The sequence below is a fragment of the Macrobrachium rosenbergii genome, chromosome 43 (genome assembly GCF_040412425.1).
Source record: "Macrobrachium rosenbergii isolate ZJJX-2024 chromosome 43, ASM4041242v1, whole genome shotgun sequence".
NCBI lineage: Eukaryota > Metazoa > Arthropoda > Malacostraca > Decapoda > Palaemonidae > Macrobrachium > Macrobrachium rosenbergii.
In genome coordinates this window covers 46,616,208-46,641,013 of record NC_089783.1, presented here as the reverse complement: position 1 = coordinate 46,641,013, position 24,806 = coordinate 46,616,208, and the positions used below count along the sequence as shown (strand labels likewise).

At 34.4% G+C, this 24,806-nt stretch overlaps 1 protein-coding gene across 2 annotated transcripts in view; it reads left to right on the top strand.

Annotated features, from left to right (window-relative positions):
* LOC136828860 (tudor domain-containing protein 1-like) overlaps positions 1–22,126 on the top strand; it is a 57,396-nt gene extending 35,270 nt beyond the window's left edge. The window contains exons 13-21 of one of the 2 annotated variants that reach the window (XM_067087136.1): positions 99–217; positions 1,740–1,870; positions 4,652–4,686; positions 8,807–8,999; positions 10,579–10,740; positions 14,333–14,544; positions 16,475–16,564; positions 19,814–19,935; positions 21,855–22,126. In XM_067087136.1, the coding sequence (XP_066943237.1) occupies positions 99–217; positions 1,740–1,870; positions 4,652–4,686; positions 8,807–8,999; positions 10,579–10,740; positions 14,333–14,544; positions 16,475–16,564; positions 19,814–19,935; positions 21,855–21,954 (1,164 nt within the window). In that variant the 3' untranslated portion in view covers positions 21,955–22,126. The remainder of the gene's footprint in view (positions 1–98; positions 218–1,739; positions 1,871–4,651; positions 4,687–8,806; positions 9,000–10,578; positions 10,741–14,332; positions 14,545–16,474; positions 16,565–19,813; positions 19,936–21,854) is intronic. The other variant, XM_067087137.1, reaches the window with a different exon arrangement.
* The last annotated feature ends 2,680 nt before the right edge of the window (positions 22,127–24,806 follow it).

Here is a 24,806-nt window from a genome sequence, read left to right as displayed (position 1 = left end):
CCACACTAGGTTTACTATTCTAGAATTACAGTTTTTCAAAATTATAATTTTCCATTACCCTGACACTATGACTTGGGACTAAAGAAAATGTTTTTCAGGTGTACCCAGATGATAAGTTTAAAAAAGATGTGTGGTCAAAGGCAAGCATTGAAGCTTTTGCTAATAAATGTGGAGGAGTGGAGTCCACATTATTTGCCAAGTTTTATTTTCCCAGTTTGTAAGTAACATGTTAAAAACTTTATTTTTGTAGTACCAATTAAAGATTTATCGTTTTTCTAAAGCATATGTTTTAATAGAATGCGAATTGAATACTTTGGGTCAGTACTGCAAATAATTATATGTTGCTTTAGTGAGATCTCTGAAAGTGTAATCCTAAAGATGCATTCACGACCATTCCCAATTAGAGGCAAAAGAATTTGAGTCTTTAAATATAAACATTTCCTCCAGTATTAGTACCCCATTCACATTGAAGTATGCGTGAAGTCGTTAAGGCAGTCCCTGGTTATTGACTGGGGTTCTGTTCCAACACCACGATGATAAGCGAAAATCGTCGATAAATGAAAATTGGTGATTTTCGGCACCGATAGGTGTGTATCAGCGCCAATACCAGAGTATTGGCACTTATCGGTGCTGAAAACCACTGATTTTTGTTGCTAGACAAGGGCCATAAATCCAGATCGCCGATAACCGGGGCTGCCTGTATAGTATCTGTATACATTTACACTCTATATCCAAAAATTGTGTTTACAATCATGAACATAGGCAGCACAAAATTAGAATAAATAAGACATAATGTCCTAATTACTCAGTTTACACTGTTGTCCCCAAACCATGGTCATGAGATTTGCGGTAATGTCATCTAATGTAACATTGCAGTTTCTCTTCCCAGCTGAACTCTGCAGTATGATCAGTAGTTAAATATTTAAAATGCTTTCATGGAAATTTAATTTTCAGTTCCTAGAAGGACTTTGAAAGACCTGTAAAATTATATTCGTATAAGGTCTATAGTTCAGTGTATAACGTTTTATTCTACAAGTTATAATAAATATGTGGTATCCTTGCACATGTAAGCATTAAGGAAATGTATTGCTGATAAAGTCACCAAATTTGCTATTAATGTAGCTAGATCAAGTACACCAGTTCTGTCAGTGATTCATACATTGCTATCACAACCACCCATCATCATCAGTGAATGATAGTTTTTGTGGAATGATAAAACATTATAACAATTTAGAGTACATTGTTTGACTATAAAGTTTCTCATTTCATTGAACATGTTTTACATGACTGTCCAGTTTGCAACCAACAGTGATTATCAAGTACAGTACTGAAAAGATGTCCTGAAAGAAGTTATTGAGCATCTTCAACATTTTTAGTTTACATAATTGTTAGATTTTAAATTTGTAACCTATTAAATAAGATCTATTTTATTTATTTATAAACAAACTCTATGGACCAACATTGTATGAATTGGGAATGTTAACAGTGGTCTAATTAAACTATCTGTCAATGATAATCATCTTGAAATTGAACCATTTTTGTTTAAATTCACTTGCTGTGTAGATTTGATACTTCTGTTTGTGTAGTAGAGAAAATATTGATAAGATTATCTAGGTTGTTAATGAAACTGGAAAGTGTTCTTGTGATTTTTTATGAGCACTGTCAAGAATGACCTTATCAATTTATGTGATTGTTTATAAAATGCGATGAATCCTAAATTTTTATTTTATCATTATCAGGGATGAAACTTACAAAGTTGAATTGAAGACCCTGGAAGGTGACAGCATTAACAAATATCTTGTGGACTCAGGGCATGCCAAAGCAAGCTCAGCTTCTTGTTTTGATGGTGTAACAGCAAAACAGGCAGTGGGTAAGTGAGTTCTTTTTGCTTTGCCCGGAATATGTATAGCATAAAGTTTTTCAGAATAATTATTTCATACACCCTCCCACAGTGTTACTACAACTGCTGAACTGTACTTTGTCTTTTCTTTTAGGCACCATACTTTGAAACCACTACTTGGTGACATAAGCATTGTGGGAAGATAAGATTCTAGTGCCCAAAGTGGTTGAGTGTACTGTACCGTATATTTCCGTGTATTAGACGACCTTTAGATAAGACGAGGTCAAAAATTATGGCAAATTTTCATGAATTTATCTCATATCATTAGTGTAAGACAACTGCTGAACTACAAAACCATCTGTGTATAGGCTAGCTTTTGCATTAACAGGTATCTTATGAAATATCGGTAATGTAAAGATGATGGTATTACAAATGCTGTTTTACTCACTGTATCCTTAGAAATTCCAATTCTTTATCATGTTTTTCCCATACACGGCGCCTAAAAGGGAAAACATTGTTTTGTTTACGCTTCGTTGCCAATCACAAGCAACCCCTAACAACATGATAATGTACGATAATTATCATACATAATTATCGTTATATGACTGAATTGTTCTAAATGAATATGAAATGATAATGAATGCTTTATGAAAAATAATATTATGTTATCCTAAATGTTATTACTACCATAATTACACTACCATTAAAATTTCTGAAAGGTTTACTGAAAGATAAAGTTTCCTATGAGCCCAACTGCAACTGGGCTCACTTAAATAAAAGTTGATTTCATTCATATGGAATTATTCCTCAAATAAGCTATGTATTATGAAGATATTCCAGTAATATATAAGGTAAAAATGGTTTTATTACCTTTAATATCAGTTTATTCATAATGTGAATCTTTTCATTTATGTCGGTGGTTATCGCACCGAGGCCGAGGCTAGTCTACCAATAAACATCTCTTAGAATTCAAGGTTTGATTTTTAGAATGGTAGTATAAGACGAGCCCCGGTTTTTAGGGGTGAATTTTAGGATTTAAAGGTCGTCTTATTGCGGAAATATACGATAATTTATTTGTTTAATTTTTTTTACCAAAACAAAATAAAAAAAACCTATTCACTTGAATGAGAGGGGAAATAAAATGAAGTGTACTCCTTATATACTCTTGAATTACTCCAAAGGTGCCGTGTATTGTGCCAGCTTTTTCTGTTTGCTTCACATCAGGGTTCTGATAGTTTCATGCCCTGTCAAATAAATTTTGAAAAAAGTCATCTAAGCCTTTTTCTTTGAAGTTTTTGTAGTTAGCAGAGGAGTTAGTATTGGATACATTGTATTGCCTTTTGTAATGGCTCATGCTAATTTGTGTTTTGTCAGTAGATCTTAATTTTTATATTTTTGTATGGTTTTTAAAGATTTTGTTGTTTTCTGGAGCATTATGTATCTCTGAAATAGATTGTGCTTTACACGTCCAGAGGGCATACTGTTACCTAGGTTGCAGGACATAAAAGTAACAGATCAGGATGATCTGCAGATGCCATGCCTTCTATAATGTGCGCACCAATCTCTTGTCAAATATTCATCAGAATATCTTGGTGAATCCCCAGCCTTATCGGCATCATTACTTTTTATGAAGGACTAAGTTTCAAAATACCTTGAAAAAATGCACAAACTTTGGACTTATTTTACCACACCAGTAAATGTAGGATAATTTTGATGGCCATGGGATTCTACACTTTTACTACTAAAGAATTTCAATTTTTGAGCTTCAGAACCATTAACATATTCTGACAGTGTGACTTGTACTGTGTTCCTCATGAAACTTTTATTAGCAGGTTTTCTCCCATACAACCTCTCAGGTTCTTTCAGTAATGTGCCTGTAAATTAGACCACCTCTTCAGCATTATAAATTTGGCTTGGATTCAGATTCTGCTCAAGTGTAAGCTGTGAGAAGGGACTCACATACTATTCAGCAGCATCTGTATTGGTAGCTCTAGATCCTTTTCTGATTACTTAATTCTTTGATGGGCATTAAAGTTCCTAAACCACCTCATCATAGTCTTCATATCTTCATACAACATTTTACCCTTCTCTGTGATGAATGGGCTTAAATTGAGCTTCTCCTCATCACACTGGGCAGTAGATGACTATGTTCAACTTGTCTATTCTGGTATTCGTCACGAATTTCACCTGAGTAATTGATGAAAGTCCCTGAGCTGTAAATATAATCAGCAGGTCTCTTTGAGCTTTGATATCATAAAGCATAGAGAAGTTGATCTTGTATTCTTCCATTTACATATTTCTGTTTATTTTTCAATTCTGCTGTGACTTCTGTTCTGTAGTCTTATGCAGAAACACCACCCATGAATAATAATATGATTTTGGCTTGATATTTTTAGTGACAGGGTTCCTAGATTTCATTCTTTTTTCACAAAAGAAACCCTCTAAACTCTTTTACAAGTTGAGGATGATGAAAATTATTCGAAACCAAAGAACTCTGTTAGTAAACTTTAACCAGTTTTTGCTCTATTGTGTGCTTTATTGTTGTAAACAGAAGATTTTATGTTATGGAATTTTGATTTACCTGACACTTTATTACTTATACTGTGAGCATTCAATTCTTTGATTATATCATTCCAAATATTTCTTTGGTAACAGTTTGTTTGTCATTAATATTAATTTTTGTCATATTTCTTACAAGCTGCATAACTTTCGGTATTGCTTTAAATAACTAATTGTGAAGCATATTTACTATTACACAATTTTTGGTAATGCTTTAAATTACAAATTGTGATGCATTTTTAATATTTACAGGAAATGTTTCGAATAACCTGGCTGATGAAATTACTGTAAGTAGCTTTTTTAAGTTTCTGAACATTTGAGACATTACAGAATATGAATGTTTTGTTCACAGCAATTAATCTTTTTGTCAAATCACTGAAAACATTTTTCATTGGTATTTGCGTCTGTTACTATTTTGATCTTCAAGCATTCAGGTGACAATGTATCTCTTTACAATATTGACCAACCAAGGGTCATTCTCATATTAACAGGTGTGTCAGTTAATGTGAGATCCTTCTGGACATTCAGTTCACACTTCATATAATAGAGTAATGTGCGTTTCTGAAACTTTGTTACAGCCTCTTGCAATTATTATTCCTTTGCTGACCAAATTTGTGGAGGGGATTATAGTGTTTCCCTCCTTTGGTCTGTTCACATCTCATAATGTCTTCTTATGCTATTATTGTCATTGCAGTTCCTTCTGTGTAGTAGAGAGAATTAATGTCAAACTGGGTACAAAGGTATACCATTATGCATAGGCGAGTGTCCTTCATTGTGTTTGTCAAACTTGCCATGTCATTACAGATGCAAAGGTAGATAAATTGGATTGCATGAACATGAAAGGAGATTATCTGCCTGGGTGACCATAAGTGTCCATCATACCTACTTAATCATTATAACTCATAATGATTGAAGGGAATCCAATCAAGCTTTCTGTCATGGCTTGTAAGGATGCTTTTATACAGCACTGGCTTGGTTTCCATTATCTTCCTCTTTGTCATCCTTGGCTTGGCAGATGCTGTGGGTAGTATTTTACAAGGCCTTGCAGGCCTCTAGCAACTCATCTGCCTTTTCTAGGAGGTCTGCCATTAATATTCCCCCTGCATTGGGATTGGCAGCTTGGATGTTGATTCGGAGGCAATGGAGTCAAATTTTTCTTATGAGGACCATCTTTGGATCCTATCAGTATAGCATTCCAGGAGTGTTAGAAGGGTCTTGAGGTCATCCCAAGCTGCCCTTACCATTGTGTCCCCCAGAGCGCAACCAGTTAATTGCTAGGGAAAAACATGTTGGTCTGCTAGTGGCTCCAATAGCTTACCAGTGTAAAGGAAAGAGACATAGGAATTCAGTGAGACTAACTTTATTCTCAGGAATTATCTTCTTTTGACCAGGCATGTGGACAGATAACTCGGTGAAAAGAAATTGCTTAGCCATGCAGACAGAAAACTAGTGATAAGCAAACATTTGACACATGGAGTAACATTGTTATTACCTGTTGAAGTTGTTGGCTAAACCATGTTTCAGCTGCGAAGCTTGCAAAGCGTTACAACTTGACTGAATATGGTAACTATGGAGGCATTGTACTTGTCATTTGTGATGAAAATATTCGGTATGCTTATACTCGGTAGGCTGGAGAAAGAAATTGATGAGAAGCTTGGAGGTGAACAAGCTGGTCAGAAAATGCAGGAGCTGCACACATCAAATATTTACGCTGGGACATATTGTCCAGCAAAGTTTGGAATTTAAAAATCCATTTCTGATGGCATATGTTGATTGTGAGGAGGCATTTGACATTGTCCACAGACAAATATTATGGAAGGTCTTACATCAGTATGGCATTCCAATGAAATATGTAAAGCTAATTCAAGATGTCTATGAGTGAAATAGATGAGATCTTGCCAAGGATTTTGCATCACATATAGGGGTGCTGCAAGGATATGATATTCACCTTTGCTGTTGCCTTCATAGATTTTATAATAAAAAAGAGGTGGGAGATGGAAGAGGTTTAGTTTGGAGTTACAATAGGAAATTGACGAACTCAGAATAGCAGATGGTACTGTTTGACTTGTCAAAACACCACAAGATTTCAAGCTTGCTTAATAGGATATGTCATATATTTAGAAAGATGAGATTCAAAATACTGTAATCCTTTAAAAAAACAGAAGTAATGAGACCTGTGTATGCACAAAGGGATAAAATAACTTTAGATGGGGAAAGGCTTCATGGGGTTGAATCTTTCACACATTTAGGAACAGTGATATCCGGACAGGTTCTCTTCTGTTGGACAAATCAAACAGCTGGCAGGCTGAAAAAGATTTGAAAATCAAATAGACAAAGTGAATTGAAAAGGAAGATTACATATTTATCTATTATTATATATACTGTATTGCTTTGCAGTCATGAATCATGATGTAACAGTGAAATCTATATTTAAAAGATGTCATCAGTTTAAAACTAAAGATTTCGGGAGTAAGATGGCTGTATAGCGTGCAAAGTGAGACCACAAATGAAATCACCCTATGTAGATGAGATAATAATTACAGTAAATGGATATGGAAGTGGCTTGGCCATATTGTTTGCACAACCCCTAGGAGAATGCTATAGTGTCAGCTAGACCTCTGTGGGCACTAGAAGAGTTGGAAGACCCAGAAATACTTGGATGGGAACCAAGGGAAGGGAAGCTGGAGATCTGTGGCAGATGAAGCACTTAAAAGACATGTCATTAGGAATTTCATAGAGGCCCTTTGAGTAATGGCATTAGATGTTATGATGATGGTCAACTCAGTTGAATAGTAGAAATAAGTTTCTGAGTTGATGTTCATAATAGGACATGACCAGCAAGATTTCCAACCACCTCAGAGCAGTCTCGCTATTTATGTCTTCCTTGCATTGTATTCAGTTAGTGAAATTTCAAATGTTCATAGATATTTCACTTCAGTTTTTCACAGTATTTGTTGCCATTGTAAGTATATTTACAATATTTTAACTATTTCATGCTCTTATTACAATTTGAGATTAATGATAACCTTATTCTTTTACCTTTCATGTGTAAAACTAAGATTCATGGTTAAATGTGTATCTTTTATTTCATCTCAAGAAACAAATATTCTGCAGCTTAAATAACCCACACACATTTCTTCAGTTTTCAAACTCAGGGGTTTAGGAAGACAACCATTCCTAAGGAATAAAGGGTATTGCAAAAATGTGCATTTCCAGTAAAACAATCCAATAAATAATTGTAAAATCAGGTTAGACGTAACTAGAAAGTTTAAATTTTTAAAATCCTGACCTGGATAAAAGTTCTTAACTAAGACAAAACCTTGTATATTTCCATATAAAGAGATTAATTCACAGTGATTCCAGTAAGAAAAACGTGATAAAAAATTTGTTTAAGTAAATGAAAAGGCAGCAATTCAGGTGGCTTTTATTAGATGGCTGTTACCTAGATAGTGAATGATCATGAGTTGGCAACTCAACACATTTTAACAATAAAAATAAAAATTTTGAGAGAAAAAAATATAAAACCATGTGCTATAGTCATTGCCACGGAAGGTAGTTTTTCTTTTGGTAGGGGGCGTTTTTTTTTTTTTTTTTTTTTTTTTTTGCAGTGGATGGTCATCAAAGTAAACAAGCTAAACACCTCAGGTATTATAAAGAGCTAGTTCTTATAGCACCTGTTTAAATTGGTAATTGTGTGCAAAAGTGTTGAAGGGTAGTTTTTCAATGAAAGAAACAACAGTGTTGCTTATCCATGCAGGAATAGCATGTAAAAAACATGCCTTTAGATGAGTGGCAGTGTTAGGAAATAGCATCCAATTTCCAAATTGGACATTTACAGTATACAGTATACTATATAAGATTTTAGTATTTATGAATTTTATGGTAAATTCTTGTGAGAGTTTGATCTGTATCTGTTTTGTCACACCTTGGCTGTCTTTTGTTTCAGAGAGTCTTCAGGCTTCTTTATATATTTGTGTCAAAGTTGATGTTGGGGATTAAATTACAGTGTTCTGTCATGCATACCAAGGAGCTTCCAGAAGCACATCCTTTTAACACTTTGTAGGCTTTGAATATTTATGTTTTATGTAAGTGTATACTTTTGAAAACATTGCTTATTTCATTTTAATATAATGTCAATTCCTTTTGGTTCTATAAACTGATCGGCTTATCACAAGCATGCCATGTTCCATGGACAAGAGAAATCAAGGTAGCTGTTCCCAACAGTTCCCTTGCTTTGTAAGTTTTTTAGGATCTTAGTCACCACCTTTACTTTATTTTATATGGTACTTTTAAATTCTTCTAATTTTGAAGATGTTGCGTAAATATGAGTATGATCTTTGTCCTTTCAAAATGTTTTAGAATTATGATTAGTTCTCAACTATTTTATCATACTATCTTAATTTTCAGACTACCTGGAATCCTATGGCTGCAGAGTTCTTGGCAGAAGAAAACAATATTTGTATAGATAATGAGTGTGCTGAAACAGTACTTGCTGGTATTAAAAATACAGATGAAAGGAGACTATGCAAGTTTTTCAGGGAAGGGAAAAAGTGTCCCCGAGGAGAAACTTGTCAGTGGGAACATGCAAGATACAGGGATGGTGAGTTTAAATGTAACTTATTATTTGAAAAGTTTGTTTGTGAATTTTAAAATAATAGTGTTTGTTACTTACCATTTTCAAATTGACTTATAAGCAGAAAAATTCATAGGAAATTTTCATTTACAAATTTTTATAAAATAGCGGAATTTACAGATTGTATTCCCATTTTCTCCTAGAAAATATTAATCTCTCTAGGATAGAAGACCAAAACTTGCGAAGGTACTTGTAATAAATGGTCAAATATTTTTTGGATTAAAGGGATTTTTGGTACTGGTGATCATATAGCTGAATGCAACAGTTTTATGGATTAGCACCGAAAAGTATGCTCAAATCTCCCTAAAAGTGAAAATTCAAAAATTTATTGATTGGTAATATAAGTTTCTCAAAATACATTTGACACATCACCATCTTTGTATATCAGACTTCTCCCGTATGTTTTTCTGTTTTAGTGACATAATTTTTCCTGAATATTTTAAATTTTTTCATTAATTATGGTTACATATTTTATTAGCAGACTGGTAATTTGAATTGTAGTTGGATGAGGAGCTTATGTTAAAAAAAGTAGCATTTCCTTCATACATTATTCATTCTCCAAATGTACAACATTCTGGACATATGAGTATTGCAAAGTATGAACAAATTGTAATATAGTTAATTGAAATATTAAAGTTATAAAATAAGCTAATACATCTTCCTGCCAAAGGCATAGTCATCTGCATTTAAAAGATGTTGAAGTTTTCTGTGTAAGGAGTAGGTGCTTAAAACTCAGCTTTACATAAAACAATAAAATCAAAAACTTATATGTCAAGTTGCCATGACAGTGTCCTATTGTATAGGACTTAGGGTGGTACAGTCTGACCTCTTTAAACCAGCTCCCAGGGGACGAGGCCATAGCTGGACCACAGAAAATGCTTGATGACAGAAATCACCCTTAAAAAACCTGTATGTAAACAAAGTCTTGCAAGCTCATCCCACATATATATCGCTGTGTTATCAGAAGTAGAACAAAGCTTATGAATAATCGCTGTCATTCATTAGGCTTAGTTCCTTATGAAAATTCTGGCTTGCTTTGTAAGTATCTCCCTGGGAATGCTTACACCTTCGGTTCGTTGGAGCTTAAACCACTTTAAAAGCGCACTGACATGTTCTGATCTCCTGGCACCTTTCCAATGTTTTCCAACACTTCAAACATTTCTGGCTTTTGTGTTCAGCAAAAAACTAAAAATCTTCTGCTAAACCTCTGAGACTTTTGTGTTCAGCAAAAAACTAAAAATCTTCTGCTTTTGTTTCTTTAAACCCCGCAAAGTTTGTTATGCCGAAAGTTATCCACTTGCAAAATTCAAGTAACCGTTCATTAAGAACAAAGGTAATCAGTTTGAAATATTGGTAGAAATTTCTTAAGGAAAATTCTTAAAGAAAGACATTTATAAAACTAAATATTCCAGTTGTCCAAAAATACATGTAACATGCAAATTTGTTGGGAACCTACTTAGAGAGGTATATTAGTGTTGAATACTCACCACAGAGAAACACTGAACTTCTTACTTTTAGAAACTTATGTAGTTATCCCATTTTCCAGGTGTTACTTCAGAGAGGGAGCCTGTCTTTTATTTAAGTACAGATAATTATGAATTACCAAAGGTTGGAGCAGCATTGGCAACCATTGTTACAAATGTGGTGTCTCCATCACATTTTTATGCCTATTTTCCCCATGGAATGAGAGATCTTCGTGAACTGGAAGGTAATGTTTGTGTTCTGGGTAATTTAGAGTTTAAAGGAAGCTAGTATTAGTAGTAAGTTAAATAGTTTGAAGATCATGAGAATTGTAATTTCACAATAGTATTTGATATTAGTTTTTTATTTTTTATTTCTTTTAATTGTAGATGGTTCATTAAGCAGGTTGAGACTTTATGTTTATAAACATTGATGGCATAAAATTTTTTGGGGAAGCCTTTATGATGCCACTTGCAATGAAAATTGTGATTGTAGTCTAAGCAAGAATGGGCTGAGTATTAGGTTACTGTAGAGAGAAATGGAATACAAATAGTGTACGCTAGCATTATTTAATCCTGTGAAGTAATTAATAAGACTTCTGTTGTGGACCTGAGAGGAATACTGTTTTATTAACAATATTGAAAAGGATCCAAATAACAGCAGATACAAAAGGAAAGAAAGCATAGGCAACAACCTTGAATTTATGTGCATGGTCGTAATTTTAATGAGGATTAAATTAAAGTGTGTTTGCTTTGCTGTCAGCTTTGAAAGCTTTTTGTTTTGATACAAGGAATACAGTATTGGCAAAAAGGCAGAATTCTTTGTTAGAGATAAAGAGTACTGCTGGTAATCTCATTGCTCATCTTTTTCTCCTGATTATAGTAACCTAGAAAAATGGCTATGGAAGGAATGCACCACATTTGGAAAGTACAAAAGAAATGAAGCTTTTGGGAAAATAGTGTTGTAGAACTACATTGGTATGTTTCATTGTCCACCCTCATATCTATGAACCTTGTGTTTTTGAGAGAATCCCAAAACACACGTGGCAGATCATGCTAAATGCTACTGGGCAAATCCTTATTTTTCCCTTTTATAGTTTTCTATAAATTTATTTTTCATATTTTTACCCTGGTTCTGCTCTCATTTTGGAGTTGAGTACTTGTACTTTTTTCCTAGCGTATTGAAAAGGGAAAATAAAAAAAAAAAAAATAAAAATGACAAGGTGTCAGTTGATGTCTTTAGGCCCTGAGAGGGTTAATGTGAATGGAGTAAGATATTAAATATTGAGGACAAAGCAAAAATTTTCAAAATTGCATTACACATAATTGAATGTCACAAGAGCAGCTCACTTGTGTGATGAGTGACACTAATTTAAAGCAAAGGTAAGTTATGGATGATTGAATTCTCTCTCTCTCTCTCTCTCTCTCTCTCTCTCTCTCTCTCTCTCTCTCTCTCTCTCTCTCTCTCTCTCTCTCTCTCTCTCTCTAAACCATATTTTCACCATTTGAGCTCCAGTACGGAAAGACTGTGAGAGGACTGGTGCAAAATCTCAAGGAATAATTGAATGGAAACAGTGGAGATGTGTGCAGCACCCACCAGTATATGTTGAAGTTGAGGAATCACCTGGAAGAGAGCTGTCAACCAGCCCAAGAGAGTTTATATGCAGCACAAGGATGCCAGAGGCATCACTAAACAAGAGAACCAGAGACTGTTGGTTCAGAGTGGGACAGAAGGTACTATTGTTACTACCAATAGAGGCAGACAAGCTGATGTCGCAGTGGAGAGGGTCATAAAAAGTCAGGGAGATGGTTAATCTCATGGGCTTCAAGTTTGACGTAGGTGGAGAATTTAAGACTTTGTGCAAACATCCTGATTGGCTACAATGAAGAAGCAAATGAAGTCTCTTCAGATGTCATGGAAGAAGAGAGATACTTAGGTATGACCATGATTAGGAAGAACCTGATGAGGACCAAGTAATCCTGGATGATTGCTATTTGGAACTATGACCATGGAAGGAAGTAGAGACTTACAAAGGTGTAAACAATATTGGTGAGTTAAGTTAGCAGTAGAAGGAATAGGTATTGTGGTTGCTAGAGGAATACCAAAACATCTCAGCCAGCAATCCAGGAAGCAGAACACTGCATAAAAGTGACAATAAAGCAGTACTCTGATAAAAGGGAACTGATCCAGGAAGAAGTTCTGGAGATACTTGAGGTGAGAATCATTGAAAGATAACAAATGAGACATCATGGTGAATTCTTGTTACCCAAAGTATCAGTCAAGTCTCAAAAACAGTATGCTTACAAATGAACAACTATCTGACTAGTGATCAGCAGTAATTATATGGACTCCTAGTACATTTACTGTACCGAGTGAATATATGGCATGGAGATATGGCCTAGAATCATAGGCTCTTCCAGAGTTTGGACATATCACTAATTTTCATTTTAATTCTTTTATTCATGTATTATGAAATAGGAAGTATGTTAAATTTGGAATGCCTCTCATATTGTGTTCATAAGTTTCAGTTGTTATGGTAAAATTTTTGTTTATTTTCTTAGTAATGCTTAATAGTCGTCATATTCTTATTCATATTACTCTTGTGGCTGCTAGAAGGTCTAGAATTAGCTGTACACACAGTAGGTTACATTAAAACAGCAAAAGAAAAGAATTTTAATGAAATACCTGTATGTGCAAGATTGCAACTATCCAACATGAAGTTTAGTAACTGACAGAGTAATGCTGAGCTGTGCCACTCAGTTGTGCAGAAGTAGGTAACAGATTGCTGTAAAACCCCAATTTTTAACATACAAATATTTACATTGGATGTTTGAAAATGACATGTAGCAGTATTTTGATGTATCATGCATTATGAAGGGTTTAGAGCAGGCATTCCAGGATCATGTTTATTTAATGCATCTGCATTTGAAGTTTACCTTTCCCCAAAAGGGAAAGATATAGCAGTATGATAAGAAAATGAAAGAAATCCAAGAAAGAATGTTCAACTGACCTCATAGGAGGAAAATTAAACGTGATGGAATAAAGTTAGAAGGCTCTTGTAACTGTTTATATTAGTGCTGAATTTAACCATTCCAGCAAAGAAGTGATGCATTTCTTTATTTGAGGTTCTGGTTTAGATTCATACTAATGTTTCCAATATGTTACCAAAGTCGGCCTTTACTGTTGTTACTACTTTGGCTATTTCATGTGCTGTTTGTCAATATGCCTCCATTAGTAAAACATATTTTTTTTTTTTTTTTACAAAAATGATAAACTTTTAACATATAAAAGTTCATCTGTCTTCATCTTTACTCAAAAAGATTCAAACTTTGTCTTCCACTGAAAGAAGCTTTGCAAGTTAATGGCCTTTTGGCTTGAAGGTGAGTGAACAATTTTAAAAATTCATATTCTTTAGTGTTTTATTTTAAGAGATTATCATCATATAAACCATTTTAGTGGATCTGATTTTATGGATACAAATGGTATGGATGTGAAATAGACAGTTTTCATCTCGAATATGCTTTAGGCAGGTTTAGTATTTTTACTTTTATTCATTTTTAATGAAAGGTTTTTCCATTGCAGTTGATTATGTACCAGTTTTGTTGATCAACGAGCTGAAGTTATTCAGTTACCTCTCTTTAAAAATGGCTTAGATCCCTGTACAATATAAAATACTGTAATCATAAGACTAAGAACATGGCATGAAGGTGAGGACTTGTTTGCCAGTGCAGCTTTGGGAACTGAAAGTTGTACATTTTTCTATGGATAAGATGGAAAAAACCAAATTTTTTATAGAAAGTTTCTTTATTCATTTTTAATGAAAGATTTTTCCATTGCAGTTGATGTTACCAGTGTTGTTGATCAAGAGAATCTAGAGAGTTTAGAAGAGGCTATGCATGAACATTACAGATACTCTTTGCCAGAGGTCAGTGCTTGTTTGCCAGCAGTTGGGGAACTGAAAGTTGTACATTGTACCCGAGATGGAAAGGAAGATTTTTATCGTGTCCGTATCTTAGAAATACAAAGGGAAACTAATTCTACTGTCTTCAAGGTGAGAAAATGTGCAGCTTGGGTAAATTCGATAAGTATTTGGACAGTGAGCCTACTCAGGGAGGCATTTGGAGCCAGGTGTACATTCTGGATACTTATCATAATCTACAATAAAAAGGTGTATGAAGATATTGTTATTTTGGTATTTTGACAGTGAGCCTTCTCAGGGAAGTGTTTGGATCCAGGTTCGCATTCTGGATATCATAATCTACAACAAAAGAGCACATTAAGATATTGTTCTAAAGTATACTTTCAGAACCTTTTCCTTCATCTGTTATACAAAGTTCAGGTTCTGATCTGTCAAAATGAAATTTATAGGTGTTATCCTGCCGTGATGTTTACCTTAACTGATACTTTGTTCCACTGGTAACACATTATTGATGTTAGAATTAACAGATTTTTGTATTCAACATTTAATGCTGGTCATTTAAGCAACTCAAAACTATTAATTAGCTATTTATATGAATGCATTTGTTCTTATGAGAATACAACATTTATATGGATATATCTTTGGCAAAAGGTCCAGTCATTTAAATTTGGTAACAAAATAGTTAACTAGTGGTAAGTGAATGGTGGACGAGGGAACCACCCACTCACTACAGCCTCACTTTCTTTGGCTGCCATACCATGCAGCTTTACTTAAGCATCTTGCATCATGGCTCTTGTTGGAACTTTCAAATGTGTATTTCCTTGTTTGATGGCCATGACTGTGGCTTGTTGTGGATTTTGCTTAGTTTTGTATGGGGTTAATGATGGTATCTGATAATTCTAGGAAGAATGAAGGTGTAGATGTCCTGGGCACGAATGAATGCTAGATTTGTGTGTAGGTAAATTTTTGATATGGAGTGATTATTAGAAAAATGGCATTGGTGTGAAGAATAAAACAAAATCACTTACATGATTCTTTGATGTGAAATCTAAAAAGTGGAAATTGGAAAATACTGCTGTAAAGAAAAATGATTTTTTAGAGTGAATTAATAATTTCATTAAGGTTTGTGAACATGAAATTGTAACTGAAGTCAAAAGGAATTTGTAAAGAACTGAAAAGCATGTAGGAGTTGATGTTTATGAAAACAGTTCAGTGATGGAAGAAAAACCTGGGCACAAACGGAATTTGATGACATGATTACCTACTTGGGTGAGTTACTCCATTACCCTACTTGATATATTCATGAATAACTTGAATTATCCATAACAAAGAAAAAGAAATTTAGAGCACCAGCATTCTACTGAACATGTTATCGTATAAGAATTGCCGTTTAAAATTTGTTTGTGACTAATCTTAAAAAAAAGGTGTGGTAGTCATTACCCGTTTTATTTTTAATTGTGTTTAAGAAACTTTTGTACTTTTTTTTTTTTTGTAAACCATCTAATCTTCTTGGCACACTAATTTAAAAACTAGTAATTGGTAATCTGTACGTAGTGTGAAGTATGCTTGAGATAGGGGAGAGAGTGATGAATGAGTGGGAGATCAGAGGCTTGGACATTTGCATTTGACCCATGGATATCTGATGGATCAGCAACCCCAGTTGTCCAGTGGTGACTGTTCGGTCCAGTTGACTGTACAACATTTGCTGGTTGTATTCCAGTCATGGTAATTGTAGAAGATATTTCCTTTCTGAATGTCAGTATGGCGAAGTCAGTTACTTTCTCTCTGGAAAACTCAAAGAGGAGTAGTTATATTTAAGTTATAGAAGGAGCTAGACTCCACAACAACAAATTTATATTCAGTAGCAGGGGAAATATCTTTAGAAGGAGTATTTGTTCTCCAGAGTAGGCTAACTGACAGTGTTCTAAAACTTGTCATCTATAATTATTTGTATATTTATACTTTATTTCCTACTGTAAAATTGAAATACATGTATTTTTAGGTAAATAATATGCATTTATATTTGCTGTGTATTTTTAAACAATTGTTATTTCCATTTCAGGTCTTCTTTATTGATTATGGTGAATTTTTATGGGTCAAGGAGGAGCAGATACGACCTATGGTGCCTCAGTTTTCACACTTACCACCCCAGGTATATGTAACTTTAAAGACTAAGCTTTTTTGGAGTACAGTACAGCTAAGCATTAGCAATGAGCATTCAAGTTTTTAAAATTTTCAGGTTTGATAATCTGTGTGTTTGTAATTATTGTTTTGCATTTTACCGAACAGTATTTGGTATTTTATATGTGTATGTACTCAGTGTCAGTAGTATAGTATTTAGAGATATCATGCATTATATTTTATGAAAATTCAAGTTTACTTATGTTTCAATTTATTGAGAGGAAATTTTCACTTGATACAGCAAGTGAATTTGAGAGGATCAGTTTTAAGAATTTTCATTTACATTGCAAGTACAGTACAGTATATTTAAAGAAGTCCTTTATACAATATGCATGCCTGACACATACAGTATTTGGATAGATTTACCAAGTATTACAGGCATACCATGAAATAATTAATATGGAATTGTAATTTTTCATTGATTTTGATTTTGAACTTATGATGTTCAGTGTACGTGATAAATTTGTTATGATAAATAAGAGAATAATTTACATTCTTGAAGCTTTTCAAAATAGGTTTCATGGCAAATATTACATCTTTGGTACTACCATGTAAAACGAGTGTGCTGAACAATTTCAGCTCCTTGTCAACATCTTTGGAAATATTCATTGATATCCGCACTTACTGACCAAAGAAACCGCTGTTGACTCTTAACTTTTAAAATACTGTAGTAGTATTTTGTTCTTTTTGCACCTCCCAACAATCCATTTTTGATAATTATAAAACCACAATGTTTATAACTTACTAATAAGGATACTAATAAGGACAGTGCGTTTATACATACTAATAAGGACAGTGCAGAGTATGTAAACATCAAAGCATATTTGCAAAGTGAAATGATAATACAGTAGTTAATTCAAATATACAATGTATATCAATTATGATTTATACATTTTAATTTTGGTAAATGCATAGACACTGAGGAACTGGTCCTAATCCCCAAACTTTTTCTACCAAATATATCTAAAATTACCTTATTATTCTAAAAAAACTAACGTTGTCAAACCCCGTAGTGGGTCGTACCTTCAGGTGCACTGTATTCATTACTAAAGGTTCTTTGCAGCGTCCCTTTGGCTCCTAGCTCCAACCCCCTTTTGTTCCTTCTACTATACCTCCATTCACATTATCTTTCTTCCATCTTGCTATCCACCCTCTCCTAACAATTATTTCATAGTGCAACTGCGAGGTTTTCCTCCTCTTACACCTTTCAGACCTACCTACTCTCATTTTCTTCTCCAGTGCTGAATGACCTTATAGGTCCCAGTGCTTGGCCTATGGCCTAAACTCTATACTGTATTCCATTCCATTCCTAATGTTATCAGACATGAAATTTCAATACACAACTCATTATGATAAATAAACACCCAAGTGAGGGTATTCATCAAAATTAGTAGTGGATAAAAGCAGACACGGACAAACTAAGAGACGCAACTTGATGAGAGGGAGGGAGAGGATGAGGAAGATTTCTTGGTTCTAGGCTTTAAAGAATGAATTGATAGTAATCTTAGTTTTCTCATCAAAAGTTACCATATTTGCTTTTGTAATATTCGATCACTATTTTACTTAAAAATAAAGATTGTCGTCTACTGTATTGTGTGTAAAATTCGAGTTCCAGATCTGTAGGTGCTTAACTGACTCCAAAGCTAGGTTAAGCTTTATTACACATTCAACATTAGTATACATTTACCACGCTAAAGTTTCCTAATATGTGCATAAGTTGTAAAATAGAAATATGTATGCACAAAAAATTAACATAAAGAGAGAGGTAGATAAAATATCCTATGCTGATGAACAGTGAACATGGAAGAAGTATGCATTTTATTACAATACATCAAAACATTGGCCTATGATTCACACACTCTTGAAAGTGACAATTAATACAAGAAGTTTACGTAATAAAGTACTGTACTGTGATAGGTTGTAACATAATTTGTGATACCTTTAAAATAAGTACAGTATCAATAAAATTGAAAGAAAAATATATTGCAATGATCAGTTAACATGTAAGAAACAGGCATTTTATTATCAACACTATAAATCCATCTCAATATTGGTTCAAGATTTACAAATAGGTAATGGACACTTAACTTACATTGTGATAGGGTACAACACATTTACACACTTAGAAATCAGTATCAATAAGAAATAAAAAGGACTGTATTGATAAGCATAAACATTCAAGAGCACACAGTTTTTCTACAAAATCTTACAGTAGTTGTACTTTAGTTTCTGTCTCTCCAAGTTGTTTCAGGCCCATGTTAAAGTAATTTATAGGAAAAAGTAAGCACCTACGCTCATCACTATGGGTTCCCTAGCAACAGGCAAGGGAGTTCTGTGCTTGGAATAGCTTGGTTCAGTTTGTGTTGTTTCTCTAAATTTTCATTTTTTGAATGATTTTTACCATAGTTTTTGTTTTAATTTTGGAATCCCTAAGGACCTGTGAATTTACAGTATGTATGTTGAATTTTGCGTATGTAGGGTTTTATAGAAGTTTTATTTGTTGCACTGTATTGTTAATATATGCTAATGTTTTACAACTTTATTTTATTCTGTAATTTATTTAATAAGAACCTTCAGTTTTAACAGCTTAAAAGTTGATTACAAGTTCTTTCATATGTAGGAGCATCATAATCGCCAAATTAATGACATACTCGTACTTCAAGGATGTTTTTTTAGCAGTCTAGTTTGTTCTCACCAAAACTCCCTAAATTTGGTAAAAATATATGTATATTACATCTGATTTGAAAGCTGGACTCAACAAAGTGAATGCTACATCTTTGATGACGGGTCAGTTGAAAGCTGGACGAACGTCAGCCTGGCAGCCAAGTCTTTGGGAGGGAAATGGTCTGGAGTTCGGAGGTCTCTTAGATGGTTTTTCCTTGGTGAATTCAGTCATTTATATGGTATTTAAGTTTTTGGGTCTATGCTTGCCCAAGACATTATTTTTCATTATTTTTCACAAAATTAGATAGTGATTATATAAGTGTATGGGATGATTACCTAAAAAAATTGCTGAATTCTTATGCTGAAGGTATGTAGTAAACTACATAAGCATAATTTATTGTGCAGATATTTCACTGTTTACCTTGGTGTTGAAATTACTGCTGAATTTTAACCTGAGATTAGGCAAGGGTTAATTTGCATTAATAATGTACATTGATTGCCATAAAGAAGCACTACCAATTCTTTTGGTAATGCATTAGTGGTCTTTTCTTTACAGGCTGTTGAATGTTACTTAGAAGACCTAATAAAGCCTGAAAAGGGATGGGAGAACTTTGCAACCATGCATCTGAAGATGATGACTGAAAAGATTGAGCTTGTTGCCGTTGTAAAAAGCATTGAGTAAGTATTACCCCTGACATTTGAACCTTATAAATTAGTATTCACTGTTCTCTATCACATCATAGTTTTTAGTATTTTTGTGAGGTTTTAAAAATATGCAGTATTAATTTGAGTACTGTATATTGTTATCATCTTCACATTACACTATTATCATTATTGCCCCTGTAACTCTTTTCTGAATGACCTTCTTCACAGACATGAGACCCAACAGGATTCCACTGAGGAACATGTGATGGGGCCCCATATTTTAAAGTCTATTTGTCCCTTTTGGTATAACGAGTGAGTTAGGTATCTGTTGGTTAGCCAAGTTTGGTAGATCTCAGCCAGAGTAGAGTAGGGCTGCTCTTATTCCAAGGAAGCCTGACTGTTGAACTGTAATTTATATCTGGAGCACCATTCTTGTATAAAAACATATAATCACTTACTGCATGGCTGGTTGTGTCATTGATGTTATTGTTTATACTCAAGCAGTAGATATTCCTGTTAGTGACCTTGTAGGAGCTTGGAAGTGATCAGGAAAATACTTATGGTCCCTTATCTGGATGAAATTCATATTATGGCACTGAAAATCATTACTTCAGCTCAGTCCTAAGCTAAATTCTACACCAAAATAACCGTGCTGGTTGGGACTGTAGGCAAAAACAGGAATGGGGTGGCCATCTTTCTTCCAGGCATGGAGAAAGGAGAGGCTGCGCTTAGAAAGCAAGGTCATCCTGTGACCATCAAGTGGGGAGAGAAAAGAATTCACCTTATTAATAGCAGTACATACTTGCTAGTTAGCCCCACTGGGAGACTTGACCATCAGGCAGGAGATCCATTTGCAAAGCCATATGTTATAATTGGCCTGACTAAACATATAGGTAAGTCAGATATGAAGATCAGGACCACAAAGTGCATGAGGAGAAAATTGAGGTGGTATAAAAAAATCATTCCTCCACCTAACTGATATTTGCCTACTGAATACCATAAATGTGAAGAAATATAAAACAGCATAATACAGTGCATGTATTTAATTTTCTTAGTGTCATATCCTCTCTGTAGAAATGTACAGGCTATATATGAAAGTTACAGAAGTATATTTTATTTGCTTTTTACCAGTAATTTAGCAATTTTCTACATGAGAAACATTCAGGGTGTATACAAGCATCATAGATTTTTGCTTTATTAAGGGTAACCTACCCCACTTCCTTTTTTACACTTTTTGTGCTGATTGATAGGGAGCTGGTGTTGTACTCTACTCTGCGAGTCTTTCCACAGAATTCTGCTTTAATTGTGCTGAAAGGCAGTAATAAGAGAAATAAAGTAGTTAGTAAATGTAAGGGCCAATATTTTATGTGTACTGTTGAAGGTGATGTTTGATGCTGCTCAGACTAAGACTTCCGAACATAATGCTAAGAGAGATGTGCTGTAGTATAAGTTGAAAGTCGGGAAAATAAAAGATGTGCGATTTTTTTAAAGAAAAATTACCCCTTCCCCCATCCACTTCAAAGTTTATTGACAAGAGGCCCACCTCAGTTGTAGGACCCATGTAAGCTCCAGCCCCTTGGATATGTCTGGCTCATGCTTTCTTGGGCTTTTGGGGTTTAGTAATGCAGTATCAGCATTTTATATATCACCAAATGCATTTGTTAGTATGAAAGAATGGTATGCACTTGTATATGAAAACTTTATGTACAGTGGCTCTACTATAAGCAAGTTTTAATATCTCTCTTTTATTACTTAACAGGAACTGATCGCAGCTTCTGTGAAGAATTTGTAATTGTCACCTTACTTTTTTTTATATATTTTTTAATGAAGGAATATAAGTACAAGTTTGTAGACATGCTTGTTGCCAGAGGTAGCCAGGTTACTGTTCCAAAGACTAATATTGATATAAATCAATATAACTGTGATTATAATTTTGCTTATCTTCTCAACAGCACTATGAATCGACTTGGTGTTAACTTGTTCAACACTACTGGCAAAATTGACATCAACATCAATGACGTTCTCAAGGAGATGTGTGCTGTATCAAATTGATGGATTGAAAGTGTTTGCTTTGGAATGTCTTTTCATTATATATTTTATGAATAGTGAACATTTTTGTTTAGTAAATTCTTTTGTTTTTTCCAATCACATGTGAAAACTATTGGATTTCAGTTAAGATTTTTTTTTTTTTTGCTATTGAAGAATATATTCAGGACTCATTTTACTTTGTAAGTTTACTTTTATCCTTGTCATTCCATAGGGAGAAGCATGCTTGATATCTCGAAAATAGAAATAAAGAAGCAAGGAAACAATAAAAGGGGCAATTGAATGAATTAGCCATATAAGTAGGAATGCAGAAGATAAACAGACCAGCCCTTAGGGCTTTTAGCTTCTAATTATGAGACTGTTTTTTTATGTATGTGGTCTAACTTGAGTAAGCTAATATGTTTTGCAAAAGAACTGTACAGTACTATATTAAGATTTGGAACATGATAAAAATTAGTATAGAAAAATAAACCATATGATGTTGCAGCAAAAAACTCGCAGAGATCAGTAGCTTATTGTTTGTAGTAAGATGATTTTATTTCTTTGAAATTAAATTGGGAATTGGAAAACACCCTTAGAACAGGCCATTACACTCATAAGTAATATATGTTTGGGAATGGCAGCTTGATCTGTCAGTCACAAAGCCCCAGTGGTTTCCCCAAAATTGAAACTTATACCTCACATAGGAACTAATCTCAGTTGGGGCTAGGACTTAAGATCTTCTGCATAAGTTAATTGATTTACTGAGGCAAGGTTACATTCTTTAGGATTTAGCACCATGTCATTCTTCCCTTTTGGAAACAGTTCTGTAGGAACTATGAGAAAAATTATGGCGCAGTCATAATTCAATTAATGGATGCCTCGCTTAACGGGCAATTTGTTTAACGGACGTTTTGTCCAAGAAAAAATTTGCTATGTTAACAGACATTTAGTTGGTTTAAGGACAAGCAAAGGCTAATGGCTTGAACACTTACGGGATTAAGCCGATGATCTATTTGTAGTTCCCAGCTGAAACAAAGGGAAGGGTTCAGTCTAAGCTTGGGTCTCAATCACTGTGCATCTCTGCTAAGCTGTGTAGTTAGTTTACATATTGTGCAAAGTAAGTCATCCTGGCCCCTACCAAGGCTAGAGATGCCAGCAAGGCTGAGCCTGTTGTGGAGGGTACTGTCTCTCTGGGTAAGCCCTTGGGCTTGAAGGTCATGATGATGTGGAGTTAGTGAAGGAGAGAGAGCGGAGCTCAGCACAGAACTAAAGGATCTTCAGAAAGAGCAGCAACCCACAACTGTTGAGGAATTGTCTTTAGAGGAGGACGAGGAAAAGGAAAATGTCCCTAGTTCATTAATAAAAAGTGCTCACACTGAGGGAAAGTAATAAGTTATAAAACCTGTTTTAAACCTGCTCAGTGACCATGTCATTTCTCACTTTAGGAACATTTTATAAAGCAGGTAAAACGAAACATCACTGGACAGATTTTTAATTAAGAAAGAACACAGTGAATCTCAAGAAGAGAGCTGTAGAAAGAGACAGAAAACAATAATCACTCCACTTTATCACCACCTACCATGTACACCATCAACTCTCCCAATTAAAGGTAAAGTTAGATCAAATTTGCATTCATTTAATCTATTTACTTGGTTTAATGTAGGTAAAATTTCTGCACGCAAGGCTTGTTAAATTCGAGTTGAATGGCTTGTATTTTTGTAATTTAGGGTTAATCCAATTCCCATTTTTACTGTATTCCCAAAATAAGTTATAATAATTCCATGTACATTGCCTTTTCCTGTACCACTTACATTCTCTGTATTATTATCATAGGGTATTATATAACGATTGCATAAAACTGAGAGAGATAGAGAGGGAGAGATACCTGTGTCTTAGTGGAAAGCATCACCAACAGATAACCAAAATACTGCTTGAGACTCACAAAACACACTTCTGATAGGCGCCATTACACACTTTTCCTACATTCAGATCTCAAAAGCTAAGATTAACACCAATGACCACACAAAATTTAATATTTTACATTAATAATTTCTATCTTTTGAGGAAAGAGAGGGAACCACACAAATGGTCTCTAAAATCAGAATGAACAAACTTTAGGATTCCAGCAAGAAATGAAACAATCAGATGACGTCATTACCGGAGCAAAACATTTTGGGTTCAAGGAGCCTGTTAGAACAATGCATGATCAGAGTAATGTACTCTTACAAAACATGATGTAATCGACCAAGACGTGCATTTACTCTCAAAAAGACATACACGACTCGAGCAGAAAATCATATGGGACAAAGCTCTTAACGAAATCTCAACATGATCAAAACAGACGGCAGCTGGCTAGTCACAAACGGCACGCTTTCAAAACAAGACGAAGAACCAAAGTTGGTTTTCAGAACAGTGCATGAAACATTTTGAAATCATTCGTCTTTTTCTCACATGAGACAAAACCTTACATGACTCGATTGCCATTCCCTCGCTTGTTAACGCGTTATCTTTCGCAATGACAACTGAATCAAACATACGGTATCACGAGTACAGAACACATGTTGCTGGGAGACAAAATGCGCGATCACATACTACGTTATTATTAAAAAGTGTGATTAACTCTAAATCATGCTGTTAAGTCATCTAAATCACCAACTCTTTTGAGATCTGACATTACTGTATACTATGCATGATCACATACTACGTTATTATTAAAAAGTATGATTAACTCTAAATCATGCTGTTGTCATCCAAATTGCCAACTTTTGAGATAAACGATACGATATTTCAACAATTATTATCATTACACAGAACACATGATAACCAGAATGGTAAATATATCAACTCCATGGGAAGATATACATTTTACAAGGCAA